Source organism: Archocentrus centrarchus, chromosome 4 (genome assembly GCF_007364275.1).
Source record: "Archocentrus centrarchus isolate MPI-CPG fArcCen1 chromosome 4, fArcCen1, whole genome shotgun sequence".
Classification (NCBI taxonomy): domain Eukaryota; kingdom Metazoa; phylum Chordata; class Actinopteri; order Cichliformes; family Cichlidae; genus Archocentrus; species Archocentrus centrarchus.
The window spans coordinates 19,684,353-19,712,009 of NC_044349.1; the positions used below are offsets into that span (position 1 = coordinate 19,684,353).

The following is a 27,657-nucleotide window of genomic DNA, read 5'->3' on the forward strand; positions in this document are numbered from 1 at the left end:
TTTTTTTTTTTTTTTTTTTTACCTGATCTGTTTACTCGTGCTTCTTGTGTAACTTTCCCATGTAGTCCCTAGTCTGAGCTGGACTCACTGGCATGTATACAGCAGGGGCTGCAGAGTCACTTCTATACAACACGTGAGCCATCTCTGCACGAAAACCCGCAGCCTTCTCTACCCTCTTTCTCTCTCCATCTCCTGGGGGGCAAATAAGCTACTGCGACTGTATCAGCCCAGCACTGCTCAAAAGAAGACGTGCATCATCTCACCAGTACCCTTTAACTAACATGTTTTACAGTGAAGGCGAAAGTTGAGATGTACTTGTGTACACACACACACTCACACTCACACACACACACACACACACTCACTGAGCGTTTACTCAGGTGTAATTTATTTGGACTGAATTAGACCTTTGCCATGCCAGGCGTTTGGAGAGGGAGAGAAGACGTGTGGGGAAGTGTATGATTTTGTGAACAGAAACAATCTTCCTGTCTGTATTTTTAGAAGTTGGACTTGGGTTTCCCTCAATTTTGGTGAGCTAAATTTGTATCCTCTTCCTCAACTGAAAATACTGAACTGAAAAGCTCGCAAGAGAGAATGTGGCCCATCACAACTGAAGGAGATACTCTTCTGTGTCAGTTTTCAAACTATGATTTTGTTTTTTGTTTTGTTTTTTTTGGGGGGGGGGTCATTTTTCTGTGTTTTTTGTCTCAGGGTTATGTGTACTGTTAAAGGAAGGGTTACATCTTTTGCTATCGGTCTCCTGAAAACTTTTTTTTTTTTTTTTGTGAATGTACTATTTTTGTGATACAGAACTCTAATTTTAGAAATCTTCCGTATGATGTTTTGCCAAGTGGAAATGTATAATTATGCTTAATAGGTTTTAAATATGACCAATGCTAAATGTTGCCAAAATCTGAATAGCTAACCTTAGTGTTATTATAGATTCAAATAACAAAACTTAGTGTAATAGCCTTGTAGCTGCAATATTTTTCTTTTCATCTCTTTATGGAAGTCTTTTGTGTACATAGTGTGTATATTTGCCTTGTAATTAATTTGTAGAAGCCTTTGAATTTGCACAACTCTCTTAATTGTCTTAATTTTATATCTTTGTCTTAGCCCAGTGTGGGTAGTGTGAGTAATCAAAGCCTTTTTGTAGCAAATCAAAAATCTTAATTTGCTCTCTGTGCAAGTCTCCAATGTATCGCAGTATACTCCAGATATACTGATATATTAAGCTATTACTGAAATGGTCTGTTACTACTTGTTCTGTAGTTTATTTTTTTTCAATAAATGTCATCTTGTTGGGAAAACGTGTTGCTTGTCCTCTGTGGAGAGCATTTAGTGGCTGTGGGCAACCGCACAATCACACAGGTGCTGTTCACGTGCTTCAAATAGTTTCCAAATGCAGGTTAGGAGTGGTTTACCAGGAACACCCTGTCTCCTTCCTGCCTTCTCTGTGCACTGAAGATTCATTGAGATTAAGAGTTCATATTTTATATCTCTAACAAATTTACACACAATGATTATATGGTATGTGAAGTGCAACCCCCCCCCCCCCCCCCCCCCCCCCCGTATTCACTGTGTGAGACGCGTTATAACCCTCAGACCTTTAAAATATGCCCTAATGATTCTTAGCGAGAGTCAGGTGGCTCTCCTCCCATACCTTAGACTCCTGTGGCTACGTTTACATGACAAAACATGCAGTCCAGACTGGGCGTTGGGTGGGAAGAAGTATGGCTGGCACATTTGTGTAGAGAAGGAGGAGAACCACCAGAAAGGAACGTATTTAGTTCATGTGCTGCCTGCGAGCTCAAGGTTTGCAAAAAACGTGCAAACCTTGGATTCAGTATCACTTCTGAATCCACATCCACATAGCTTCATCATCACACAACTTCAGTAGATAACCGAATATAATTTTTGTTTTTAATGTATAAAAGAAATAAATTGACGTGTCACATTGAGGCATGTACATGAGAAAAAAATTAAATATTGCACAGTGAAAAATTTTAAGTAAAAAAATATAATTTATTCATCAGTTGCGCTGACTTGGACTTTGACCTCTTACGTCAGTGGATACCCTGCACATCTACTGAATCCAACTTTGAAACAGTGAAGGTGTTTTAGTTTTTAACTTTTGGAAGCAGAAACTGTAATTGTCACGTTTTGATGACATCAGACTCCTAATGTGGAAAATCCACTGTTGACCTTGCAAACGCAAAGTCAGGAAAAAAAATCTCAGATAAAGATCCAGCATTTCCCAGCTTTCTCTGTCTGTCCTCCAGCAGAGAGTGAAATCCAACAGTTTGGCTGCACCTATTTTTGCAAGATTGAAAAGAAAATTCAACACCCCCCCCTCCCAGTTTCTCTTTGTTTTCCCTTTGCCTCGGTGGAGATGAAATGAGATACCTTGACAATGTTTGAGAAAGACAGATGGATGAACACATCAGTGCGTGTGTCCCTGTCTGTCTGCGAGGGTCAGACACAAAGAGCGAGACAGAATGCTGAAGAGACACAAGGGATGCCCTCTGAAGGTTTTTCAGTTTGTTTACAACTTCTGCTCTGAGTGATGTGAATTAACGTTTCCTCAGATATCACTGCATCATCTTCTTAATATCTAATGCTTGGTTGCGCTGTTCTAAATATCTTAAAAGGTTGACAAACAGAGATCATGTTGCATCCAAAAGCTTCTGTACAACATACTTTTCACTACTTCCCCTAAAACAAGACATAATGCAGCAGCATTGTTAAAATATTTCAAAGACACATGAAGAAACTTCAAAGTGCACCATTAATTGGAGGTAAACAAAAGAAGCCTCCAAAAAAAAAAAAAAAAAATCTCCCTCTGCTGCTGTTGCATCATGTCTGTAACAGTCTGTGTCCAGTCAAGCATGTGCACACGTTTGTGCCACTATGGGTAAGAGATTCATCAAAAGGTTAATTTATGAATTTTTGAAAACAATGCAGACGTACATAAAAAGATGAAACAGCCCTCTCTGAAAAGGAGACCTGGCACTGGACAGCGGGATGAGCCGGTTGCTCAGAGGCTCCTATTCTGATGCTAAACTGAACGATTTCAAACAGAACTTGCCGACAACACAATTAAACCACAGCGAATAAATAGACATTTCAAAGTCCACTGGAGACAAAAGAACCTCAGACGGAGACTGCCAAAACAACAAAAAACTAGCAGGGGTGGGGGGTGGAGCTGTCATGGCTGGATTGGAGGATATGTGGAGTCTGTTTATGTGTGTGTGTGGTTTTTGTGTGCATATGCATTTCTGCTTCATGCGCATGTGTGTCTGTGGTCGTGTGTGAAGTGGGGGGATGAGCAGTGCGGCTTGTTGTGAACCCATAAGAAAAGAGGCAGCGAGGTGGAACGGACAAGGACGTTGCACTCTGCCTCTCCACCCAAATATCGGCATGTGTCTGCTGGCCTGAGACCCCCTAGCTGGGGGCCTTGCCTGCTTGGGAGGGGAACAAAAGGAGACGCCTTGATGAAGCATGTGGGGAGGGCTGGAGGTTGACCCTGAAGACTGGCTCAGGAAACCCCACAGTATTGATTGGTGGATCAATATAGACCTTCTGGCCAGCTCAGATCTGAGCAAAGAGGAAAAAAGGGGGGTAAAATTCTGAATTTAAAACACTACTGAGAGAAATAAATCAGCTGAATCTGTCTGCATCAAGATTGTTCACTCGACTGCAGCTAGAAGCTTAAGTCCTCATCTTAAGGTACCTCAAGGTTTCTTATGATCTTGAGATTTTAATGGGAATGGCACCACTGTAGCTCTGCTGGTTGAGGTGGCTGCAGGGGCCTGAGTTTGATGTGATTCCCGCTCACTCTCTCCCTGTTTTCCAGTCTACTCTCTGCACTGTCCTGTCAAATATGGGATCAAATACCCCACCAACACCAAAAAAAAAAAGGGGGGGGGACTAAATGATGCAATAGTTTAACCAGCAGAAGAGTCACTACAAAAACTGCAGAAGGAAGGAAACTTCACTCTTTCAGTCTTACTCAGCTCTGTACACATAAATCAATCTTCCTCGACCATATCCTTCACTTTATATCTCGTTTTACTACTGAGAAAATGACCAAAAGCCTGTCCAACCTTTAAGAAAAACAATGTTGTCCCCTCATCTCTGTGTCTGTGCTGCTGCTGCTACTAGTGGTGTTAAATTTGTTTTCCTGTCTCCCCCTCTTTATATCCCCCCCTTCTCTCTCTAGCTCTGGGCATCTCTGCTGGCAGCCGCTCTGAGGCTTCAGAGCTGACTGGGTAAGCAAATGAGGAGTAAACAGAGTGTGAGACAGCTAGACAGCCAGTAAGACAGCCTAACCACTGGAGTGAATGCAGGGGTTGTCTCGCCTCTGCTTTTGTCTGTGTGTGTGTGTGTGTGTGCGTGCGTGCGTGTGTGCGTGCGTGTGTGTGTGTAGAGGGGCACTGAGGAGCTGACAGGTCGGCTAGCACGAAGAGGCAAGGAAAACCTTAAACTCTTGTATTAAATCTGCACTTTCTGCAGACTGAGCCATATGTAGTGTTGTGTGTTTGGAATTTAAAGGAAATATACATAAAAAAGGGACATGATTAAAAACATTTGCTTTCATGAGGAGACATTTTCAGCAGCTTTAAAAATGAGATGTTGCAAACAAAATCCGTCTGTGTGCTGTTATTTAACATATCATCTTTTGTCCAGTATGTCTCCAATAAAAACCGTGTCACTCCTAAATGTGAGCTTTTATTTAACTCCAGTTCTCAGCTTTGCAAGAGCTTTTTTCTCAGTGCCTTTCTAGGTACACCTGTAGAGTCTAATGCAATCCAATACAACTGTCCTGCCACGAAGCCTACTTTTAGGAAGCCTGTAATCAGTTTTTGTTGACATCCTCCGACATTTATATAAATGAGAAGAACAATAAAAAATAAACACCTAACCATACACTGTTGTTTGGCACCTCTAATTAGGATCTCAGTTATAGATACACATCCTGTATAGCCAAATTTATGCATTCATGGTGTTGAAAGAAAATAACATTATACATAATAACTTCATTCAGATGTATAAAAATTTCATCCAGTGTGGATAATCGAGGCAGTCTGTTTCTGCAGACTGGTTCTAGCAACCTTTGACACGCTCTTTCTCTCTCTTTCTCTCCTTTCATTCTCTCCACCAGATTAATTTCACTGTCTCAGTTTTTGAGTGTCTATGCAGTGAGGACCTGTGGCTTTGAGAGAGAGAGAGAGAGAGAGAGAGATGTGAGCATTGTGATGGAAGGGCGCTTTCAGACTTGCCAGGATTCAGCCACAGAAATAGCTATTTACACAATGGAATAATTACCTAGTAAATTGCAGGGCAAAGAGAGGAGAGGAGAGGAGAGGAGAGGAGAGGAGAGGAGAGGAGAGGAGAGGAGAGGAGAGGAGAGGTCTGCTTTCATTGATTGTGCAGCTTTCAGGTCTGTGATGAGCTTCCTTGCACTTGGACTTGAGCTCCACCAAACAACCGTCTCGCTACTTTATTGCGATTTGCCTGCAGATTTCAACTCCAAGTCGCCATGACGATGATTGTCGGTTGTCCACAATCAGGGGTTACTAAGTGCAAAAAGTTGTTAAGTACATTTTTAAACTGCACTCAAGTACAATTTTAGGGAGCTGTGTATATACTTGAGTAATACCAAATTCTGTTTGTACTTCTACGTGGCTCCACATCACAGGGAAATACTGAACTTTTTATTCCTCTACATTTATTTAACTGCCATGATATATTTAAATGCCTCCCTCCCTCTGTTTTCTTAACCACCTATCCAGCTTAGAGTTGCAGGGGATCCTTGAGTCCAATCCAAACCTTAATTCCAACCTATCGAATCACGGGGTGAGACGCAGGGTTCATCCCGGACAGGTTGCCAATCTGATATTTAAGAGTTTAGCTTGCCATTGCTTGGAACACAGTTGTGTTTATATGGCATTAATAAGCTGTTGGCACTTCAACACAGTGAAGGTTCCTCTGATAACTTCAGTGGTTTCATTGAAATAACTTGAATGCTTATGCTACTTCCAGCTCATCCAAGGTTAGGACTAGGGTTTTGTTTTAGTCACACGCTAAAAAGACAGATTTTTCAGAAATTAGAAAATGTTAAATTTCAAATTAAGTTTCATACAAAATTTCATACACAACCCCACCCACTATTTCAAGCAAAAATCAGTATAAAATGGGATATTAACAAAACCCAAACCCTAGAGGTGGATGAGGTAAACAAACTATGATATTTAAAATGCCACTTCCTTGAAGTTTGCATATTTTATATATAAAGAGCAGTCAAAAGCAGCATTGTTACATTGACACCTCGATAAAGCAATTGTTACTGAATATTTTTACATTATTGCTCTAAAGAATGGATTTGTGTGCTTTTTATACTGCTGTCCACATTTTAATGAATGCATTGTTGAATGCCTCTCTGAAAAAATAATTGCATTTCAAAGATTCTTCTCCTCTGCCTTGAAAACAAAGGCGGGAGGACCATGTGAAATATGTGCCTCAGTGCGACGCGATCTGCAATCACGTCGCAAAGTCAACATGAGGACAGTTTCATTCACAGGGAAAAAACACACAATGGCTTCATCCACAGGCCGTAGCCGATGAGCAAAGACTGTGGGCAGAGCAGAGTCGAGCCAGCGGACATTCCAGGCAAGCCTGGCATTTTTGGCTTCATGTGGTACAAAAACGATGCGTCTCTCTTCCCCCTTCCAACTAAAGACACTGCAAAGCTCTTTCTTTCTTCTCACAAACTGAGATTTTATTTAATGTAATTGCTGCTTCCTCTGAGTCTCATTAATAAAACAAACGAATTCCCAGTCGGCTCAGACTGAGGCTCTAGGAGGGGGTTGCTCAAGGTTAGGCTGGCATGGAAGGGGTTGATATGTTGCCTGAGGTGACAAATTTATGCTCACACACACACACACACACACACACACACTTCTCTAATCAAAAGCCCCCTTTTGCTCTGAGAGAAAAACATCAAAAGCATCATCCACAGCCTGGTGAGAAGGCCTCAGAGCTGGAGTGTGGCAGAGCTAAACCTGCACTCTCGTACATACACGCTCTACAGAAAGTCACACCCAACAGAATTATGAAAACAAACCGCAAGCATGCGTGCGTGTTTGAGGCGTCCCCTTCTGCTGAGCCTTGTCTGGCTGACCACTCCGGATGAGACGTGACACCGAGGATGAATAATACAATAGAGAGATACTCAGATGTGTCAGCAGCATCTGTCTCTGTCTGGGCCTGACGTGTGTCGTCCTCCCTCCTCATTCAGAGCAGAGCGCAGAGGCTTATACAAAACTAATGAAGCAGACACACGCTGTATTAACACACACACACACACACAATCTCTGTCTGTCTCATGGATGTATGCACACATATAGAGACAGGCAAACAAGTCCAGCTCCGACTGAGCGAGTGGAGAAGGTTCCATGTGGCCACATCGTGACCTGCAATTCATCTCAGATTCCCCCAAATTCCCCTGAGAACCTCACTCTGTTTTTGATATACAAAAATGATTTCCCAGTCAGGAGGAAAGGCCCAGCAGAGGCTGGCCACTGCAAGCAAAGGGCAAAACACTGAATGATTCATGACAAGGCTGGAGTGGAAATCTGATTGTAGCTGGGTGAGTTGTTCAAGGATGTAACTGAACTGAAGAGGACTTCGTTGTTGTTTCCAAAGAAAGCGATGGCCCAGCTGCTGCATTCTGATTGGTTCACGCCCACCATTTCCCAAAGGACTGAGGGGAGGAATGACAGCTCGAGAGAGAATGAAGAACAGAGGCTGAGCAGAAAAGGCAGGAAGAGATTTTCTTTATTAACAATAGAGCAGTTTTCCTTTGTGGTGGAACAGGTTCTGGTGCAAATTACAGTTGATGACTGAGCTTTCCTTGGAAGCTGAGTGACATTAAGGTATTATTCTACTTAATGCCCTGCGGCACTGTGCCAGAAATCTATGACTCTTAATGGTCCCAAATAAGATCCACGGATCAAAGGAGACAGCATACACTATGTGTATGCGTACGGGCAGTTTCTCCTCTGTTGCATGAGGTAAATTCAGAGGTGATGAAAACCTCAGCACGCACACAACTGCATTTAACTGTTAGTGGTTAAGAGGCAAATAAAAGTAATATAAGTACATTTACCTAATTCTTACTATTTAAAATTTTCATTACTTATAATTGCATGCAATTCTGATTGATTTACACCCACCAGGCACTTTATTAGGTACACTTTACTAATACTGGGTTGGGGCCCCCTTTTGCCTTCAGAATAAAGATTCAACAAGTGGTGGAAACATTCCTCACAAATTTTGGTCCATGTTGAGATGACAGCATCACACAGTTGCTGTAGATTTGTTGGCTGATCATAAATTATGTGAATCTCCTGTTTCACCACATCCCAAAGGTGCTCTATTGGATTGAGATCTGGTGACTGCAGATGCCATTTGAGCACAGTGAGCTCATTGTCATGTTCAAGAAACCACTTTGAGATGATCTGAGCTTTGTGACATGCTGTGTGATCCTGCTGGAAGCAGCTATCAGGAGATGGGTACATTGTTAGAGGGATAGACATGGTCGGCAACAATACTAATGTAGGCTGTAATGTTTAAATAATGCTCAGTTATCATTACACCTCCAACACCAGCCTGAACTGTTGATACCAGACAGGATGGATCAATGCTTTCATGCTGTTTATGACAAATTCTGACCCCACTATCCAAATGCTGCAGCAGAAATTGAGACTGAATTCCTGCTCTTAGCTGACAGGTGTCTTCTTCTGCTTCCAGGTTAGGTGTGGGCTGCGTTCATAGATGCATGTCTTAGTTGTAACGAATGGTTATTCAAGTTACTATCAGCTCAAACCAGTCTGGCCATTCTCTTCTGACCTCTGGCAACAATAAGACATTGTCACTCAGAGAACTGCCACTCACTTAATATTTTCTCTTTTTCAGACCATCCTCTGTAAACCATAGAGATGGTTCTGTGGGAAAATCCCAGTAGATTAACAACCCAACAGTATTTAAAGCTGAAATCAGCTGCTCTTCACTGGCAGCTGAGTGCTGCATCTGTTTTTAATAATTGAACATATACTTTACTAAAACACAACAGTAACAAATACATTTTGATTGAATTTCTTTTCTAAATAACAGGGAAAGTTTGAATGAACGTATCTGGTGAATTTTAATTTGCCTGTAAAGAATACAGAATGCTGTTTAAGGTTCAAGATGGTCATTTGGATTAAATATTAAAAGTCCGCAGTAATATGAGTTATGATTTACTAATGTTCAACTTTAATATCCTAATCTAACATTAACCAAACTGCTTTTATTGCCTAAAGCGAACTGTATGCTTTGATGCATACACCCACATGCATCAACATCCCTTCAAACATGGGTGCAGTGGCTGAACAAAAGAAACTAGCTGTGAATAAATATTACTCATGGCCGATCAGCTCAGGTCCACACAGAAATGGCTCCAAACTGATGTGTAATACATCTGCCTACAAGACAGAGGCAAGGCGTCAGATTTTATTTGCCAGTTGGGAGATAGGCACATTCATTTTCACATCAGTTTAAGTCCTAGGGCCTGTTTGCTCTTTTTCAGTCAGGGTTTCATCATTTGTGCTTGCTATTTTCATTAGATTTTCAGTCCCAGATATTCTGTCAGAAAGCAGGATGTAATTTTCAACTGCAGAGGTGTAACTATATAGGCGTAATTACCACAGTAGCTTTGAGCAATTATATAAACAGATTTTAACAATGAAATAATTTTTTTCCTGCATGCAGGAACTCCACCCGGCGTTGTCTCAGTCTGGTGTTTGCCGTTGAAGCAGTTAGTGGCCTTTTGGTCTTTTGGCAGCGTCTGCCCGTCTCCACTCCCCCGCTCCTCCCGCCTTCTCCTCGTCAACAGCGGCCAGACAGCCAACCCATCCTGCCAGCTCTGGTGGGAGGTTGGCGACTGCTCCGTTCCAGCTCCTAAATCAGAGAGGCTGTGTTTAGATCCCCCATGCAGAGCAGAGCTGCACTTGCACTGGGAGCACCGCTGTGTTCTAGTCTTCCAGGATGAATGAAGGATGTGCTGATGAAGCTGCGTGCAGTTATTCTCTCCCTTGTTCATCCATTTCAAATATGATCTGGATCTTATAAACTGGTTTAAATTCTCGCCTTCTAGTTACATTTACAAAAGACCGCCAAACGAAATGCAGGGAGGTGGTTCTGAACAGATGCACTCAAGGAAAATTTGAAATAACACACCAGACGCAGGACACAAAAGCAGCTCGTATAGACAAAGAAAGCAGCTTTCTTTTGCTTTGATGATGCGAACAGAGTAAAGCGCACCACCTTGGGCTACATTCTTCGAAACAACAAATCCTCACAGAGAGGTCCTCGAGATAGCACAGGGAGGTTTAAGTGCACCATCAACAAAAATGCGTCTGGTTTACCTGATGTGTACCTGGTGAGAGCAGCTCTCAGCTCGCTTTTACTCCCTTTTGATTCACTTCACATCACTCTCTATGTATCAGGGTTCCTTCAGGCATTACAGTTCCCTTTTACTCTAGATATACATGTATGTGATCATTTTTTTCCCCCCCCACATCTTGCCATTTGCTTGGAAACACTACACATGCTCCCCAAGCTTTCAAAAACAACTTTGATAATGGCAAGAAACTTTTGCACAAAGCCCCCGGGTCTTTCCAGGGAGAGACTCAGCTTCTTAAATTGCCCACATCTTCACATTCTGACATGAAGAAGGTTTTCCATGCTTGCTGCCAGGAGGCTAATTTGCCTTGGCACCAATAGCGTTGGACTTAGGTACCAGAAAATGTGTTTGAATGTGCATGTCTGTGTGTGCTAATTCTTTGAAATGCCGCAGAGACCTCCCACCCTGCATCAGCCCTGAACAAAACTGTATCCTGAAACACAGATCAAAAGTGCTTAAAAGAGTCACATTGTAAAAATGTTGAAAGGGACTTTACTGACTATTAAACAACTGGAAATAGACCAGGGTTTAAAAACAGTCAATCCTTTGTTAAAAACAAATAAAGTTGGTTAAAGTAATACACTTTCACAGTGATATGTTATCAAGGGATAGATGAATTTGTTTGTTTTGTACAGAAGTGTGTCGTGTTTGTCCCTCCCGTTTGTCTGGTTTCAATCAGAGACACTTATAAAATTCAACAGCTTCCTTAGGTACACCTGTACAATTGCGTGTTAACACAAAAATATCTAATCAACCAATCACATGGCAGCAACTCAGGGCATTTCGGCATGTAGACACGGTCAAGATGACCTGCTTAAGTTCAAGCTGAGCATCAGAATGGGGAAGAAAGGTGACTTTGAACGTGGCAGTGTTGGTGCCAGACTGGCTGGTGTGAGTCTTTCAGAAACTGCTGATCTGCTTGGATTTTCCCACACAACCATCTCTAGGGTTTACAGAGAATGGTATGAAAAAGAGAAAATATCCAGTGAGTGGCAGTTCTCAGGGTGAAAATGCCTTGTTGATGCCAGAGGTCAGAGGTGAATGGCCATCGAGGTGATAGGAAGGCAACAGTAATTTAAATAACCACTTGTTACAACCAAAGCAGGAAGAAGAGCACTTCTGAAAATGAAATGCATTGTACCTTGAAGTGGGTGGGCTACAACAGCAGAAGACCACACTGGGCTCCACTTCTGTCAGGTAACAACAAGAAACTGAGGCTACAGTTCTGTTGGGGCGTGTTTTTCATTTGTGAAGGAAGACACCTAAAACTCTTTAATTTAAAATGAAAACATTTAATATATTAAAGAATCAGAAGATATCACAAGTACATGTGGGCTCTTGGTTCAGGGAGACAGGCCTTCCCAGCCAGCTGCCTGTGCTCCCCTCCCCAGAAGAACAAAGATTCTGGTTAACCATAACATTTTTATACTGCCACTATCTACAAGCAAACAGATACGGTGAGCTGTGGTTTGGCCTTCGTCACTGGTCCGTCCAGTGGCTGGCTCTCATGACTCAGATTTCTTCCATCAGCGATAAAAGCTCTGCAAAAGAAGCACATCTTCCTGCCCTGATGTTTCCCTAATCATTACAAGGCAGTTTTATCCAGCTTAATAACAGGACGTGGTGACATTTACTCTCATGTACATCTTAATGGTACATACTGTGGCAAGACCTTCAAGGATAAGATAAACATATTTTCCTCTGAGATGGGGAAAGCCATAAATAAGATAAACACATCTCCCAAAGGGTGTGAAGTTAGTCTGGCACTATCTATCTGTTTTCTGTCTAATTTATTTATTTATTGTCTATTATTTGCACCAGCCACTACTTATTAATTAATTTCCTGGAGTTTACTTTTAAACATTTGTCATTTTATTCACTGAGTAGAAAATAAACCCCAACAGTTCACACAGCATCACCAAAATTGGGCAATAGAAGACGGTAGGGTCAGAATTTGATGTAAACAGCATGAAAGCATGGATCCATCCTGCCTCATATCAGTTTTTCAGGATGAGGTAGAGGTGTAAAGATATTTTCTTGGCCTACTTTGGCCCCATTAGTACCAGTCCAGCATCATTTAAACAGCAAAGTCGAGCTGAGTATTATCTCCATCCCTTTATTATTCCAGCAAGACACGGCGCCACATCACACAGCTCAAATCATGTCAAACTGGTTTGTTGAACATGACAATGAGCTCACTGTGCTCAAATGCCCTCCACAGTCACCAGATCTCAAGGAATGGGAGATTCTCATCATGGATGTGCAATACGGTGCGACGCCATCATCTCAATATGGACCAAAATCTTTTTTGAACCTTGTTGAATGTATACCACAAAGAATGAAGGCAGTTCTGGGGTCCAATCCAGTGAGTGTATATCATACATTCAAACAACTGCATGAGCATGACAAAACCAACAGTCATCGTTCTTTTCTTTTTTACTTCTCCTGATGCCTCTGACCGAGCTGCCACAATAGCAGATGTCACATTGAGCGAGTACAGAGCTGGGTAACGTGTTTTTCAGGTTCTGCCTTATGTGCTATAGAGTCCAGGGGAACAAAGGACCCTGGGGACATAAGAATGACTTATGACCACACTGCTTACTTGAGCAATCAGGTTTTTGGTTTCTCTGTGAAATCACAGTCACTGAGGCCTGCCTTTGTTTTGTTTTGTTTTCTCATGTTTTTTTTTTTGTTGTTGCTTTTGCAGGTGTAAATAAAATAATGCACTTCTATAGTAGAATTTTGTTTTGTGAGTCAAACAGACACGAACATTTTAACCCCTTACCTAGATAAACACTGCCTGCAGCCTTACAGTGTGCTCCAGCTTTAAATTACATGCACTGATGTTATACTGGTGTCAGTTTTCTCATCTAATCCTCGGTAAGATAACAGGTGCATTTCAGACTAAACATTGTTTGTAGTCAAGCACAAATTTGTCTTGGCGAACCTCCGACACTACAACATGAGACGCTAATGTTTACTCTTCTCTCCAGCAGGCCGGTCTGTTACAATGGGGGCCATTCATCACTTCCTGATATGGTGTAATCAGAACTCAGGCGCATGGGAATAAAACTGGACCGACGAGACAGTCGCCAGGCTGTAGCTGACTGCAAAATGTAAATCCTCTGAGCACAAAGGGCGAGTCAGCACAGAGCACACTTCCTTTATAATCCATCTCAGCCTTTTCAATTCACCTGAGGCGTCTCTTCTAGCAGAACAATAGCCTTCCACCTGATCTGATTTCTACCTGGCATAACCTGTCTCTGTGGAGGCCTTTTCACCATTTCCCCTGACACAGGGACCTTTGTTGATGCAAGATGGAAGATCAGATGAGCAGGTTGAAGGAACAATGATCCTCATTCATCCAAAGCAAAACTATGCTTACATATCATACTTTACAACCCGTGAGAAATATTTAGTGCCTGCAGAGGCATAAATACGCACAGTTGTTTCAGGCCACTGACCTTCACTGTTCTGCTCTTTATCACTGATAACAGTCAGTGATTTTGAGTCAAAACTCAAAAATACCTCATCCCACACAAGCTTCCCGTTCCCAGAATATACCACATCCTGCCAAGAAGGTTATGTAAGCCAAACCTGAAGCAGCCTTGGCTAGGAGACATGTTTTACTGCTGGCTGTGTTCCTGTTATCACCTTGGGTGTTTGAAAAGAGGACAGATAGAGTCTGCTTTGTGTCTTTTCAACAAGAGGATCCTTGTGTCAGCCAGGAGCGATGAAAAAGCACTCAGATAAGCAGACATCTAGCACATTCCTTCATAGCATCAGTTTCAAAAACAGCAAGCAGGACATGCTGAGGACGCAGGTTTAGAAACAAAAACGAAACTAAAAGGTCATGAGACGCTTAGCTTAAAAATGTTTTGGCTGGACAAATCCCCCCCCACCCCCACATTTCTGAGTTTAGCTTGTGTCAACCTTACAGCGTGAAAATGTCAGTTGTCAGTTAAACCACTAGACTTCCATACTGAAACCTTCCTTGACAATTATTGGATAAATAATCATCAAATTGTGTACAGATGCTGTATCTTTTTGACTTTTAGGATCCCATGGATTTGCATGAAATCTGCTGATTTTGCTTTTCATGAGGGGAGCTACAAAACTTTCTGATTGCACCTTGTACCTTAGCTTATGACCAAGTAATCGCCCTTGTTGTCTTTATTTATTGCTAATTGGCAAATGCTATGCAAACACAATAAAAACAAGACTGTGAATATCAAACATGTGACTGTAAGCTTTAAACTATCAACACCCCAATCAGCCAGCCAGGGACTGGGATCAGCTGATTTTCAGCCTTCTCGGTCAGCATCCCTTTCATGCACGCACAGCCGGGCAGGTAAATAGTGGCTTGCACACTAGCTAACACACACACACACACTATAAGCAGCCACACGTCATTCTTCACTGAGTGAGGAAAAAACAAATTTTGCCAAAGTGAACCATGGTGGGCCATCATGGAAACATTTGTAATGACAAATGACTGAAGCTAAAACCCTCCAGAGCTCAGAGCCTGACACAGGCCAGCAGCCTCGGTATGAGCAGTCGGAGGATCAAAACAATTATGAGGAAGATTATGGAGAAGAGTCAAAAAGAGAAGAGGGTTGATATCCTGTTATCTGGTGAACTTATAGACATACTTGAAAATTATATACAAACCCATATCCCTTGTGGGATCAATAAAGTATCTATCTATAAAAAGAACATCTTAGAGAGGCAGAGTTTCTCAGAAGATGGGCAGAGGGTCGAATAATGCTCCTGAATGTGAAATTGTGAAGACTTGGAATATCTTATCATCTGCTGTTCATAATATTATCAAAAGCTTCTGAGAATCTGGAGAAATCTCTGCGTGCAAGGGACGAGGCTGAAAATCAACACTGGATGTTTGGGCCCTCGGGCGACACTGCATTAAAAACAGGCATGATCGTCATGGTACTGCAAGTTAAGCAAACAGTAAGCCATGTGTGAACACGATCCAGAAATGTTTAAATGTTAAATGTTTCATTTAAAATGGACCAAGGCAAAGTGATAAACCATTCTGTGGTCAAATTTCTTTTTGGAAAACATGGACATCGTGTACTCCAGACCAAAGAGGAGAGTGGGCCATCCAGCTTGTTATCAGCACTCACAGTTGAAAAGCCTGCACCTCTGATGATGTGGGGGGTGCATTAATGCCTATGGAATTGGCAGCTTGGACATCTGGGAAGGTGCCATTAATACTGAAAGGTATATACAGGTTTTAGAGCAACATTTATTCTCATCCAGATGCCGTTTTTTTTTTTAAGTTTTGTTTTTGCATATTTCAGCAATGCCTTCCCTGAACTGGACGCTGCATACACACAGCTTCGTAGTAGAAGAGTGCTGAACCAAGTGAAAACATTTGGACCATCATGAAACCAAAAATACAACAAAGAAAACTGTTGAGCAGCTTGAATCCTTTATCAGACAAGAATGGGACAACATTCCTCTCCTAAAAGTCCAGCAGCTGCTCTCCTCAGGTCCCAGACATTTATGGGCTGCTGTTAAAAGAGGAGCGAATGCTCCACAGTGGTAAACAGCACCCTGTCCCAACTTGTTTGAGACATACTGCTGCCATCAAATTCAATATTGTTCTTAAAATGATGCATTTTCAAAATCTGATGTTTTCTGTGTTCTATTGTGAATAAAATATGTTTATGAAATTTGAAAATCATCGCATTCTGTTTTTAACTCAGTTTGTAAGCATGACTTTTGCTTTGCTATATAAATATGTTGCACCTTCCTTTGTTTGATAGGATTAAATGTGTCAGGTAATGGTGGGTGTACAGCAATTAATTTTAAGTGAACTTTTTGTACCTTTTTTGGGGGGGGGGGGGGGGCTGCTATGACAATAAAACATGACTGCAAGGGTCGAAAGTATTTATAATGACCTAATGGCTCATACCAGTTAGCACTGCAGTGAACTGAAAAGAGGAGAAAAAAAAAGCATCTAGCAAACCACAGCCGACAGAGAGTCCATCAAACTAAGATTAGTCTCAGTGTTTTATGAGCCTGTTTGTCTGCACGTCTAGGCTCTGCGGAGATTCTATTTGTTTAACTTTGTGGTGAGAACAGGATCTGACACAAACTAACAGCAGCCAAGACTCCTGACTTCCTGCACACAGCATTACATAAAATGCCTTCTAGCTGTGAGGCAGTCGGACTGAGGTAGATTGGAGACGTCGGATGAGAGGGGGGAAAGAGACAGGGAGACACGAATTGGGCAGAGCAGTGGAAGGAATGAGACAGAAACAAAGACGGAGTAAAATGCAGCTTCCCTCCACAGGGGAAGCAGCCTGGAAAAATAATTGTTGAGAGGAGACAGAGGAAAGCCACTAATGACAGCAGACAATAAAAACTGGCCGCTGCTGCAGCGTCTTCCCAGCCAGAGTGACAATAACGGAGGAACTGGCTGCCCCGCTGTTAGTGATGTCCACAGAAGAACTGAGCAGCCACAACCACAGCACCTGAATAGATCTTTGTCTGGGAATAGACTGTTATTAAGTCGTCTAAACACACGGTCAATAACACCGTTACTGCACCTCCTAGACACTGAGAGACGGCAAGGGTGCGAGCTAATTGGGTGGTCAGGATTATTTTGATGAGCAGTGAATAAAATTCCAGATGAGTCAGAATTATATGTTACACATGCATGTGGTAGATGAGAGAGACGACAAGCCCTCGTAAATAGAAATTTAGTCGCACGCTTGACTTTTGCCTAAACAGCAATAATCCAAACGTGCAGCTTTGTCGGCCACGATTGAAAAAGTCACGAGGCAAGAAATTCACAAAGACAAAAAAGAAATAATTTCAAGACTTTGTTTTTTTTTTTTTTTTTATTACTAAATTTCTCTAAGTCAGCTTTTTGTGTCCGCAGGTCATTCTAATGTTGCAGAGTGAATAAAATAAAACGGTACAAAAATCAATTTTGCTGTGTGCTACAAATGTCATTAGACAGCTTTCTGGAAATGAAACGTTCACAGACGGCAACAACGACGAAAACGCCAAACAAAGACGGGCATTATAAACATTCATTTTCCCCTTCAAGTATGCTACTATCCAAAGTGACTAGTGTAAAAATTAGCAGAGGAAATAAAATAAGTATTTACATATTACAGGTCCAACAGGTGCACGTGTGTGTAAAAACAAAAACACTCAAACAAAAACATTCAAAATGTTTCCACACACAGTGAAGTGACTGACTCGCTTCTACATTGTGTCTTTAAAAAAAAAAAAAAAAAAAGGACTACAGCAAAGCAACATTTAAGACTTGAGTTGATCCACAAAGCAGCCTTCATCTCCCCGTTAAGGTTTAATTAAAGTCTGTGACCTGGAGCAGAACCACGACGCCAATACACGGGTTACACACAGGAAAGAAAGAAAGAACACGTAACCAATGGAATGGAAATGTCTCGAAAAGCATGAAACAAAGTCTGACAAAGCTTAAGTAGCTCTTTCATCAGTTCTCGTGATCTCCTGACGAGTGAGTCTTAAATGTTAAACAGCAGATTAAGTTTGGTGATGAACTTATGAACGCCTTGAGCTGCTGGGAATGATTTAGCCGGATTCTACAGATTCCACCCACATGAGCGTCAGTGTGCACATTAATAGTCCATAAATACAAGTTTTCTACAACTGTATAAGAGCCTGATAAGAAACTCACACACTGCCATTAAGCACTTTAAGCAAGCCAGAATACAAAATCTAAATAACCCAATAATTTGTTTTAACTTCAAGGAGATTCTTTGTGAATGAAGCGATATTTGTGATCTGATGACGATGAAGCAAACAGGACCAAAAAATCTGATCTGAAGCAGGAGGGGTTTTTTTTTGTTTGTTTGTTTGTTTTTTAAACGTAACAACACTTTGTGGTCGGCCACACAACCGGCACAGTGTCATTCACGCTTCATGCAAGAGCACAGAAAGCAACCCAGTCAGCTGAATGCCTCTTTGGTTTAACCGACTGAAACAAGCAGATGATTTCATTTTTACGGCCGCGCCGTAAAACCTTGGTGAAATCGTGAACTGTACCAGAGCCAACGGGCAGTCAGTACAGCTCAGCTTCAAAGCTACAACATCAACGCATATCAGGAGATTAAATACGTTCATTTTCAGTCCGTCTATACGGCAGTGATGAGTGACTGTGGTTTCTGGCAAGAGTCTGATTCAAGAAAGGTGAAGGAGTACCATATTGTACATACACAGCCATGTGTGCAATTTAAGTGTATATACACATATACACAAAACAGACACCGTGTGGGAGGACGACAATCAGTATGTACAATAATATACATAATATACAGAAAAAAAATGCTCAAAGCCAAGCTTCAGACACCAGCTAATTTGGACAAAGAAACTCTGACATTCCCCACGCGTGTACAGGAAAAGAACAGGATCATCTCCGAGCTTCTTCTGTGAAGAAACGCTGAAGTCTGAATAAACAGACGATAGCTGTACCACCGCAGCCGTCACAGTATCGCTCTTCTGTCAGGCACTGAGGTTTAAGACCCAGCTAATGAAATGTCTTTAACAATAAATACAACACACAGCCAATGAGACCTCTGGGCCTCAATTAAAACTGACATCTTATTTACCTCAAACCCATCCAGCCCATTTTTTTTCTTTTCAAGTCATCCAAATGAGGTCAAGTGACAAACATGTTAAAAAAAACAATTTATCGCACAGATTAATATTTCATTTGATCAAAAAAAAAAAAAAAAAAAAAAAAGTTAAATAAAAATAAGACTGATGTGGATTGAAATGGAAAATGGAGAAACTTTAAATTGCTTCAGTCCTGTGTAATAGTTTATCTCATTAAAATTTTGTATATATTGATACTGGAGTTGCTAAGAGGGATGAGGAATATGATATCTAAGCACACATAATGAAATGTTTATGCCTGTGGCAAGTACCCATTTTTCCTCACCAACCAGAATCCAGGTACGCCATATCATTAAGTTCTCTATTGTGTCCATTTGTCCAAGACCATCTGGCTAGCTCTGTACATACGGAATATGTAGGGTGCTGAGAAAACTTGGGTTACAATGTAACCACCTGTTCTCTGTCCTGTCAAGGATCTCTCTCCACCCTACATATTCCATATACACAGCGAGAGAGACTCTCTCCACTCAGAGAACCCGGGTTATAATGTAACCAGCTTTTCTATTTCGCTTTAATACTTTTCAGTTTCTCCTGTGAATATCCACTCTCATGAAATGCTCATGTTGTTCTCTGTTGTCTAATTTATTTTTCTTCTGAGGCCACTGACACTGAAGCAGTTTAAAGATTCCCTTTAAAACAGCTTACAGCATGAAATCTCACAAAATGTACAGTACACTCACTACAGCTCCACTGCAAGTGGCAACATATTTCATACAGATGTGTCTCATAATGTGTGTGTGCATGCGGAGGGGTGAGACAAACTCAAAGTGGTGCCTAATAGACATATTTAACGAACTTCCTGAATTAGCGTGGGAAAGTTTAAACCTTAAATTTTAAAGGTGATGTTAATTAAAAGTAAACAAATTTATAATTCACTGTCAACAACAAGTGAAACATAAACATGGCAAAAGACTCATTTTTATGAAACATTTGATTTTGAAGACATTGCAAAAAAGATAACTGTGTGTATGTGAGAACATTGTGACATGTTAATTGTAGGGTATTTAAGGAATCCTTTAAAAAAAAAAAAAAAAAAAAAGTGTTTTTGGGAAAAATAATGCTAAGGGTTACAGCGACAATTCTGAGTTTGTCTCACTCTGCACAAGTTTCAAAAATTGTACAATTAGCCAAACTCCCCCTTGATTGAAATGATGTATTATTATGGGACAGCTTAGAAAAGACTTTAGCTGACTGAGGTCAGGTTACACAATCAGATGCCAAACTAAGGACATAGTCCTCAGTTTTAACCTTCAGTGATAAACACAATTAAGACAAATACAAATAAAATGAAAGGAAGCTTCACAATTTTAACAGCCGTACAATCAAACAGTGCACAGTTTGTCCACGAAAGTTCATTCATTAGTCTGGACCGAAGTATTTAGACTGTGCAAATGAAATGTCGAGCAGACAGTGTTTCTCTATTGAGTTTTTTTCATGTGGTACCAGGTCCAGCACGGTCACCATCGCTTCACTTCTTACGCCTCACCAACTGTCCTGGTTTCATTCCTCTTGAGTAAAACGACAGTTTCTCTTCCACAACGTTTGTTTCAGTCACATCCTCCTTCAGCTCTCACGGCTAATGTCTTTGGATTGGTATAACTTCATTTAAACCTTTTTCCACACTCTACAAGAAGCCTTTGTTTTTCCAAAGGTCTCCTCTACATGATCCATCCAATTAAGTTTAGATATAAAACTAAATAAAATAAGATTAAACTACTATAGTAATATTGACAGTTTAGGAGCAATGAGGGGTATTAAAACAAATACTCTTTCTTTCAGTGTGTGAGCAACTGCAGCTCTTCTCTCTGCAACAAACTTCACCAAGTCTGTACAGATATATGAAACGCCTTACAGAAACAACACATCTGCGCACACTGAACATCCACATCACATTATCGCATGGAAGCTGCTCTTTGTAATGGGCTTTACAGTTAATTAGGGATCAGAAACTATCCCCGGACTGTTTTCTTTCATTTTGTTCTGCTCTCTTGATCTAATTTCAGAAGAAGATGACATCCTCCTTACTGAGGTCTTCTGTGGGTAACTTGTAGGGCGGCGGCATGCTGTGGCTGTGGCTGAGCCCTTGAACATTTACCTGGGTGCTGGGACTGAGGCTCTGCGGCTGCACATGGGAATGGTACTGAAGAGCGCTGGTGCTCTGGGAGTGGGGAGGTATGATGGGAGGCTGCATGGAGGGTTGAGGATAGGACTGTGCAGGAGGCATGGGGGGCTTCTGAACATTTGGAGGGTGGGAGGCACTGATGGAGGAAACAGATTGGGTGTCTGGTCCAGCATTGTCTAAAGAACTGAGCTGATCTGAAGGAAAGGCAATGAGAGAACAAAGAATTACTACAAATACAGTTATTCATAGCTGCTTAATAGAGCCAGGCTTACTCATCTGGAATCTAATCACTTAAAATCCCTCCTCTGTTTTCTCTTTGTTACCTCGAACTGTGACAGAACAGGATTAAAGTGTTAAAATGTGTGTGTCAGCAGCAGAGCTTGCTATTAATCATAGTAAAGAATGTGAACTTGATAGGTGTTTACATAGGGTGAGGTTGGGCATGAAGGCAAACTTTAAAAAGGAATGTGACTGGGTGGGGTCAGCTTTGCCCAGGTGGAGAATTCGCCTCTCTTGTTTGTGTCTATGAGAACCAAGATTAATAATGCAGTAGGCAAAGACAGACAAGAGGAGATTGTGTCTGAGTTTGTCTGATGGAGCGAGGGAGAGAGTGTGTGCGTGCAGAACGATACCTGTGTGGTGATGCAGGGCGTGTGACTGAGGAGGGGCTGACAGCGGGACCTGCTGGTGGGGGCTGACCGAGCGCTTGGCCTTGAGGGTGTTGTCCTCTTTGGTGGACAGTTTCAGCGGGAGCACCTGCTTCATGTCCACCGAGGCTTCGGGGAGCCCAAGGGAGGGGACAGGGAGCAGAGAAAATAAGAGAAACAGAGAGAGGAGGATGAATGCACTGGCAAACTGAAGCAGCCTGGCCTCTTTAGGCCACTGTTTGATACGCCTGACCCAATTAAGACAGCAAATATGATTCTAATTAGGGTGATCAGGCCAAGCTCAGGTCAGGCAACAATCAGTGGGGAATTAAAATCCACTTTAACAGAGAATGTGCTCCACTGATTCACATCACCTACAAGAATGAGAGACTTGAAAACCCAGTGGCCTAAAAGTAACACCCATAGCACTTTTCTAGAAAGCCTGCACCTCAGCCTGAGCTTTAGAAAACTGCTTTGAGTAAACAAAGCGAAAAGGAAAAGAATCTTAATGTCTCTCATGAGTGTGAACAAAACAAAACAAGCACTGAGGCACCTTATATCAGATGCTGTCACCTTTTTGGTAGCTTGTAAATTAAAAATGAATGGCATAGTGCTGGTATATGTGAATTCAATCTATGACCTATGAGTATTAAGAAAACATCTGTAACTACTGGAATATCTGACAGCTGATCACGATTCCGACTCCTTACCGGTGCTGTCGGTGCGATGTGAAGTTTTGCAGCTCTTGCCTCCTTTCCCTTTGCTGCTGTTGACTGCTGCCAGCTTGGTGGGGATCTGCTGCTGAACCCCGACCGGTTTGTGCAGCTGGTTGGTGGTGCTGAAAAGATGGAGTGGCACTTCTGTCTTTAGCGGCAGGGTCGAAGAACCCGTCTCACGTCGCAGCATCACTTCAGGGCGTTCTGCATAGTCGGCTTGTGCCACGGACAGGCTGGAACGCACCAGCGGCTTCGAAGGCAAGTCAGAGACACCGGCGGACCCAGGGAGGCTGGAGGACATGAGGAGATCCCCATTTAGACTTCCAGGCAGGGGAGCCACCTGGAGGAGACAAAAGACTGGACCATTATTGGCTGAAGTTTTAAATTTCAGGACTTTGCATGCTATATGTGTGTGTGCACTGGTAAGCAGCCTTAACTGTGGAATATGCATGAGAGTAAAACTTTAAACAGCTGCTAACAACTACAGAGAATACACAGATCACACACCATCAATCATCTGCCTTTCTGTAACAGCAGGGCGTCATCGAATCTGTTGAGGCGCTGGGTATTTATGGGCTAAAGCGGGAATCAGAAACACATTGGACTCTTGCTGAGCATGCATTTTGGTACATTTGGTGCAAACTTTTGATGTTTTTTTTTTTTCTCTTCCCCAAAGCTGCTCGTGGACAATGCACACACAGACACACAAAATCAGAAACATAAAACCCTTAATAATCCCTGTGCACATAAAGGCATGTCTAACAAAACGGGCAGGACTTCTAAACAAGCAGGGGAACAGGAATATGGCTCAAATGACATGAGTGGATAACAGACATCGACTGCATTGTCCACTTAATTACAAGAAGGGAGGAAAGATGATCTCATGATCGAGTCAACATTACCATCCAACCAGCATTCAGTGAGACTGACCGGGAGAATTTCTGCAACAATGGAGTGGCGTGGTGTTTGTGTTAATAATCCCACGTGTTGCACTGTCAGAAAGCCTCCTTTCAGCACGCTATTTTAAGAATTGCTATACAACCAAACTTTGCTAATCCCTTGTACAACACTGTGACCCAATAACAGTGGACAAGGACATTTATCTCACATTATATAAGAAGACAAAACTACAATGAGTCTACTACAAATCAGTCAGAAAGGGTTAACTTTTCACTGTTCCACTTGCAGCTACACAATAATCTTTAATGCTTGGGTTTACTGGACAGGAAATCTTTGTGGATCCATCTACAACGGCTTTGATTAAAATAAAAGAATAACCTTACTCTATAACAGGGTGTAATGTTGTATAATATCAACATCAGTTTCTATGTGACCAAAACTAAAGCCTGGCAATCGTCTGTCTGCTAGCAGTCCATATGCAACATGATTGATGATGCTGCTGAACACGTCCTGTGGCAATAGGGAATGCACAACTGAACGGCAGACTCATCTGAATGCTCTTGCATGTGGAGACTTCCTCTAGTCGTACGAGCAAAGCATGACGGGTCGACGAGACAGAAAAGGGGCCCTTCTGTTGGCAAAGTCTCCATACAGCCTTTCTTCACCCCTCTGTTTTTCTTCTCCTCCGTAATTTTTCCTCTTTCAGCACTCACTCATCTCGGCACACAGATCTTTCATTGTTCCCACAACAAGGTGATCTGCTTTAAGCGACACAAACAGCAGGTTTCCAGGGCAGTAAACCACGCAGATGCTGCAGAGCACAAAGAGCTCTGACTGACAGCACATAAACAATTAGCACTGGCTGCCTTCCAGAGGGTTCTGGTAATTATAGGTTTGGACTAGCTAATTATAGAGCCAGGTTCCTCTCATCCTGAAAACTGCCTGGATATTCCCATATCATAATGTATCCATGAACCCTGCACAAAGGCTGGCCCTGTATACACTGGACAACACCAGGAAGGAGATACTAGCTGGGTGACTTTTAACCTGGAGTGGTTCATGTGTTGAACAGTAACATTAAATCTGGACTTTTAAAAAAATAATTTTTTTATGGTTACTTTGCAGCTCTGATCCAGGGTGAATTCATGAGATTAGTAGGCAAAACATGTGTAATCCAAAATCAAATTGCCCCTAAGTAAATCATACAGTTCCTGAATGTTGTGATTACTCACATCAAATACCATGTTGCAACATGGCATTTCATATGAGCAGTTATTCATTTGGCAAAATTATTCAGCAACTGTTTTTTTAATGACTGGTGAATCTTTTAAGTCTCGCATGAATCAAAACACATCAAACATTCGCCATTTCAGGCTTTTCCATTCTGCAGAGTAGTGGCCTTGATCTGTTTTATGTTTTAGTAAATGGATTATCTTTGAACTGCTGGATGGATAAAACAGACATCTGGAGGCATATGAACTACTCCAATTATCATGTTAACTGACATTTCAGTGACTTAACAAGAAAGCAGCCTTGTGACAGATCATCTGTCAGAGACTATTCTAATAATCAAATTCTGATAAAAATTTGAAAAGTCCATTGTTAAATTAATATGTTTGGGTTTTAATTAGTTGTTTTGACAAATGAAAACATCTCCTTAGACTCACAAGTGATCAGTACGCTGCAGACCTATCAAAAAGTTGCAACCCATCATTACTGGTCTTAAAAAAAAAAATCATTATTAATTACCAAAATTCACAAGAAGCTCAGAAAAGTGTCATTTTCTTCAAGTCTCCATTAAAAGTACTTTTTCCTCTCTCAGAGCAAATGATTCACTTCAACTACGAGTAATTTGCCAATATTTTGGTTAAAGACAGAACAGTACTGCTCACAGTGTACAGCCAACAGGTGGGGAATAGCTACAGTGACAGATGGCTTAGAGAAAATATCTGCCCCTCGAGCTTAGCGCTCTGTCTTAGCTCCACTGCTAGCAGCTGATTATAGAAGAACCCAGTCACAGACATCTAGGTTTTTGTGCACACGGTGAGGTGTTGATGAGTATTTACTGAGAGTTTTTCAGACAGACACACACACACACACACACACACACACACACACACACACACACACACACACACACACACACACACACACACACCAGCAATAATATCAGTCTGGAGGCTAAAGCCAAAGAGCAGAACTGAAAATCTCTTCCACCAGCTGGCATTTTACAACTTTTTACATTTTTCTTGACTTTGCACACACTGTCATGCTTTAGTAATGCTGGGTTTCCTCACATAAAAACTTGTAGTCAGCTAAAGGGCGTGTCTCTGATAATGGCTGGGGAGTGTGATTGGTACGGGGGGGGCTCTCTGGGGCTGTTGCTGCATATGCCCCAAGTTACTGTGCCTTTGTTACATCTGTTCCCTTATGCTTACAATTTAGGTGCTCATGCTCAACACACAAATCTAATCAGCCAATCATGTGGCAGCAACTGAGTGCAATTAGGCACGTAGACGTGGTCGAGACGACCTGATGAGAAAGAGAAGAGAAAGAAATGAGAAAAAAGAGAAAGCATCCAGTAAGCGACATTTATCTGGGTTAAAATGTCTAGTTGATACTAAAGAATGGCCAGACAGCTTCAAGCTGACAGGAAGGCAACAGCAACTCAAATAAACATTTGTTACAGCCAAGACATGCAGCAGAGCATCTCTTGAACATGACAGTGAGTTCACTGTACTCAAATGGCCTCCACAGCCACCAGATCTCAATCCAATGCTGCAATGATGCAGCATGGCCACAGTTCACCTATCTCCCCATGTTTGTTTGTTTGTCTTCTTGGATGGGTGTTCTGTTAACTGTAATTTCCCCATTGTGGGATCAATAAAGTATCATCATCATCATCATCATCATCATCATCATCATCATCATCATGCCAGTATGAACCAAAATCTCTGAGGAGCATTTCCAGCACCTTGTTGAGTCTGTGCCACCAAGAATTAAGAAAGTTCTGAAAGCAAAAACGGTGGTCCAACCCAGTGCTAGCACGGTGTACATTATAAAGTGGCCTGTGACTGCAGATTAATAAAGCTACGAGATCAAGGTTGCAGTAGGTTGCTGGGTTGATTATGATCACCTATCTAGCATAAACAGCTGTTTTTTTACATTGATGTTCTGTTTGCCTTTGAAGACTGGTGCAGAGAAACTGATCTAGTCTGATTTTTAACAGGTCTGAGTATTAACAGCATAATGCTTCAACTTTTACAGGGTTTGAGAGGATCAAAAAGAATATGAGCAGGTATGCTCACAGAGGAGACATACAGGTGCTGGTCATAAAATGAGAAGAGCCCCAACTAAGTATTGAGTGCTGTACATGCTCATACTTTTCAGTGGGCCAACATTTCTAAAAATCCTTTTTTTTGTATGGGTCTTAATATTCAAATTTTCTGAGATACTGTATTTGGGGTTTTCATTAGTTTTCAGTTATAATTACCAAAATTATAAGAAATAAACATTTGAAATATATCAGTCTGTGTGTAATGAATGAATATAATATACAAGTTTCACTTTTTGAGTGGAATTACTGAAATAAATCAACTTTTTCATGATATTCTAATTTTATGACCAGCACCTGTAAAGGCTTGTCTCTAATAAAAGACCAGTCATCACCTGCAGGTGAGGCAAATGAAGAACTCAGTCAATATGTGAAGTTCATGTGCATCAGTTACTCATGTCAGGTAGTAAATCAGTTTCATAGGTTTCTGTTCTTAAGTTAAACAAAAACAAACAAAACAAGAGACAAAAGCAGTCATAAACTGCACTGTCTGAAACAATCTGGAAAAATGTTCGCCTCTCCCTCCAGGCCAGGGACTCAAACTTTGCCCTTGTTTTCATAGGACCATTTTTACCATTTATGTTTTCTTCAAAACCCCCCCCCCCCAAAACTATCTGTGCATTTTCCCCATTTTCTTAGTTGGTTCTTGATCTGCCGTTCATGTTGTTTACCTTCACTCAAAAGCACGGGTTTTATTACTTTCCAATTACACGCGTATTGTGCAATCAGACCCAAGGTTC

General features: G+C 41.6%; 1 protein-coding gene across 1 annotated transcript in view; it reads right to left on the reverse strand.

The window, feature by feature from the left end:
- Positions 1–17,395: 17,395 nt before the first annotated feature.
- Positions 17,396–27,657, reverse strand: part of arhgef18b (rho/rac guanine nucleotide exchange factor (GEF) 18b) — a 33,580-nt gene continuing 23,318 nt past the window's right edge. The window contains exons 23-25 of the mRNA XM_030728232.1: positions 22,678–23,023; positions 21,953–22,096; positions 17,396–21,514 (exon numbers count right to left, since the gene is read on the reverse strand). Coding sequence (XP_030584092.1) covers positions 21,198–21,514; positions 21,953–22,096; positions 22,678–23,023 — 807 coding nt within the window. The 3' untranslated portion in view covers positions 17,396–21,197. The remainder of the gene's footprint in view (positions 21,515–21,952; positions 22,097–22,677; positions 23,024–27,657) is intronic.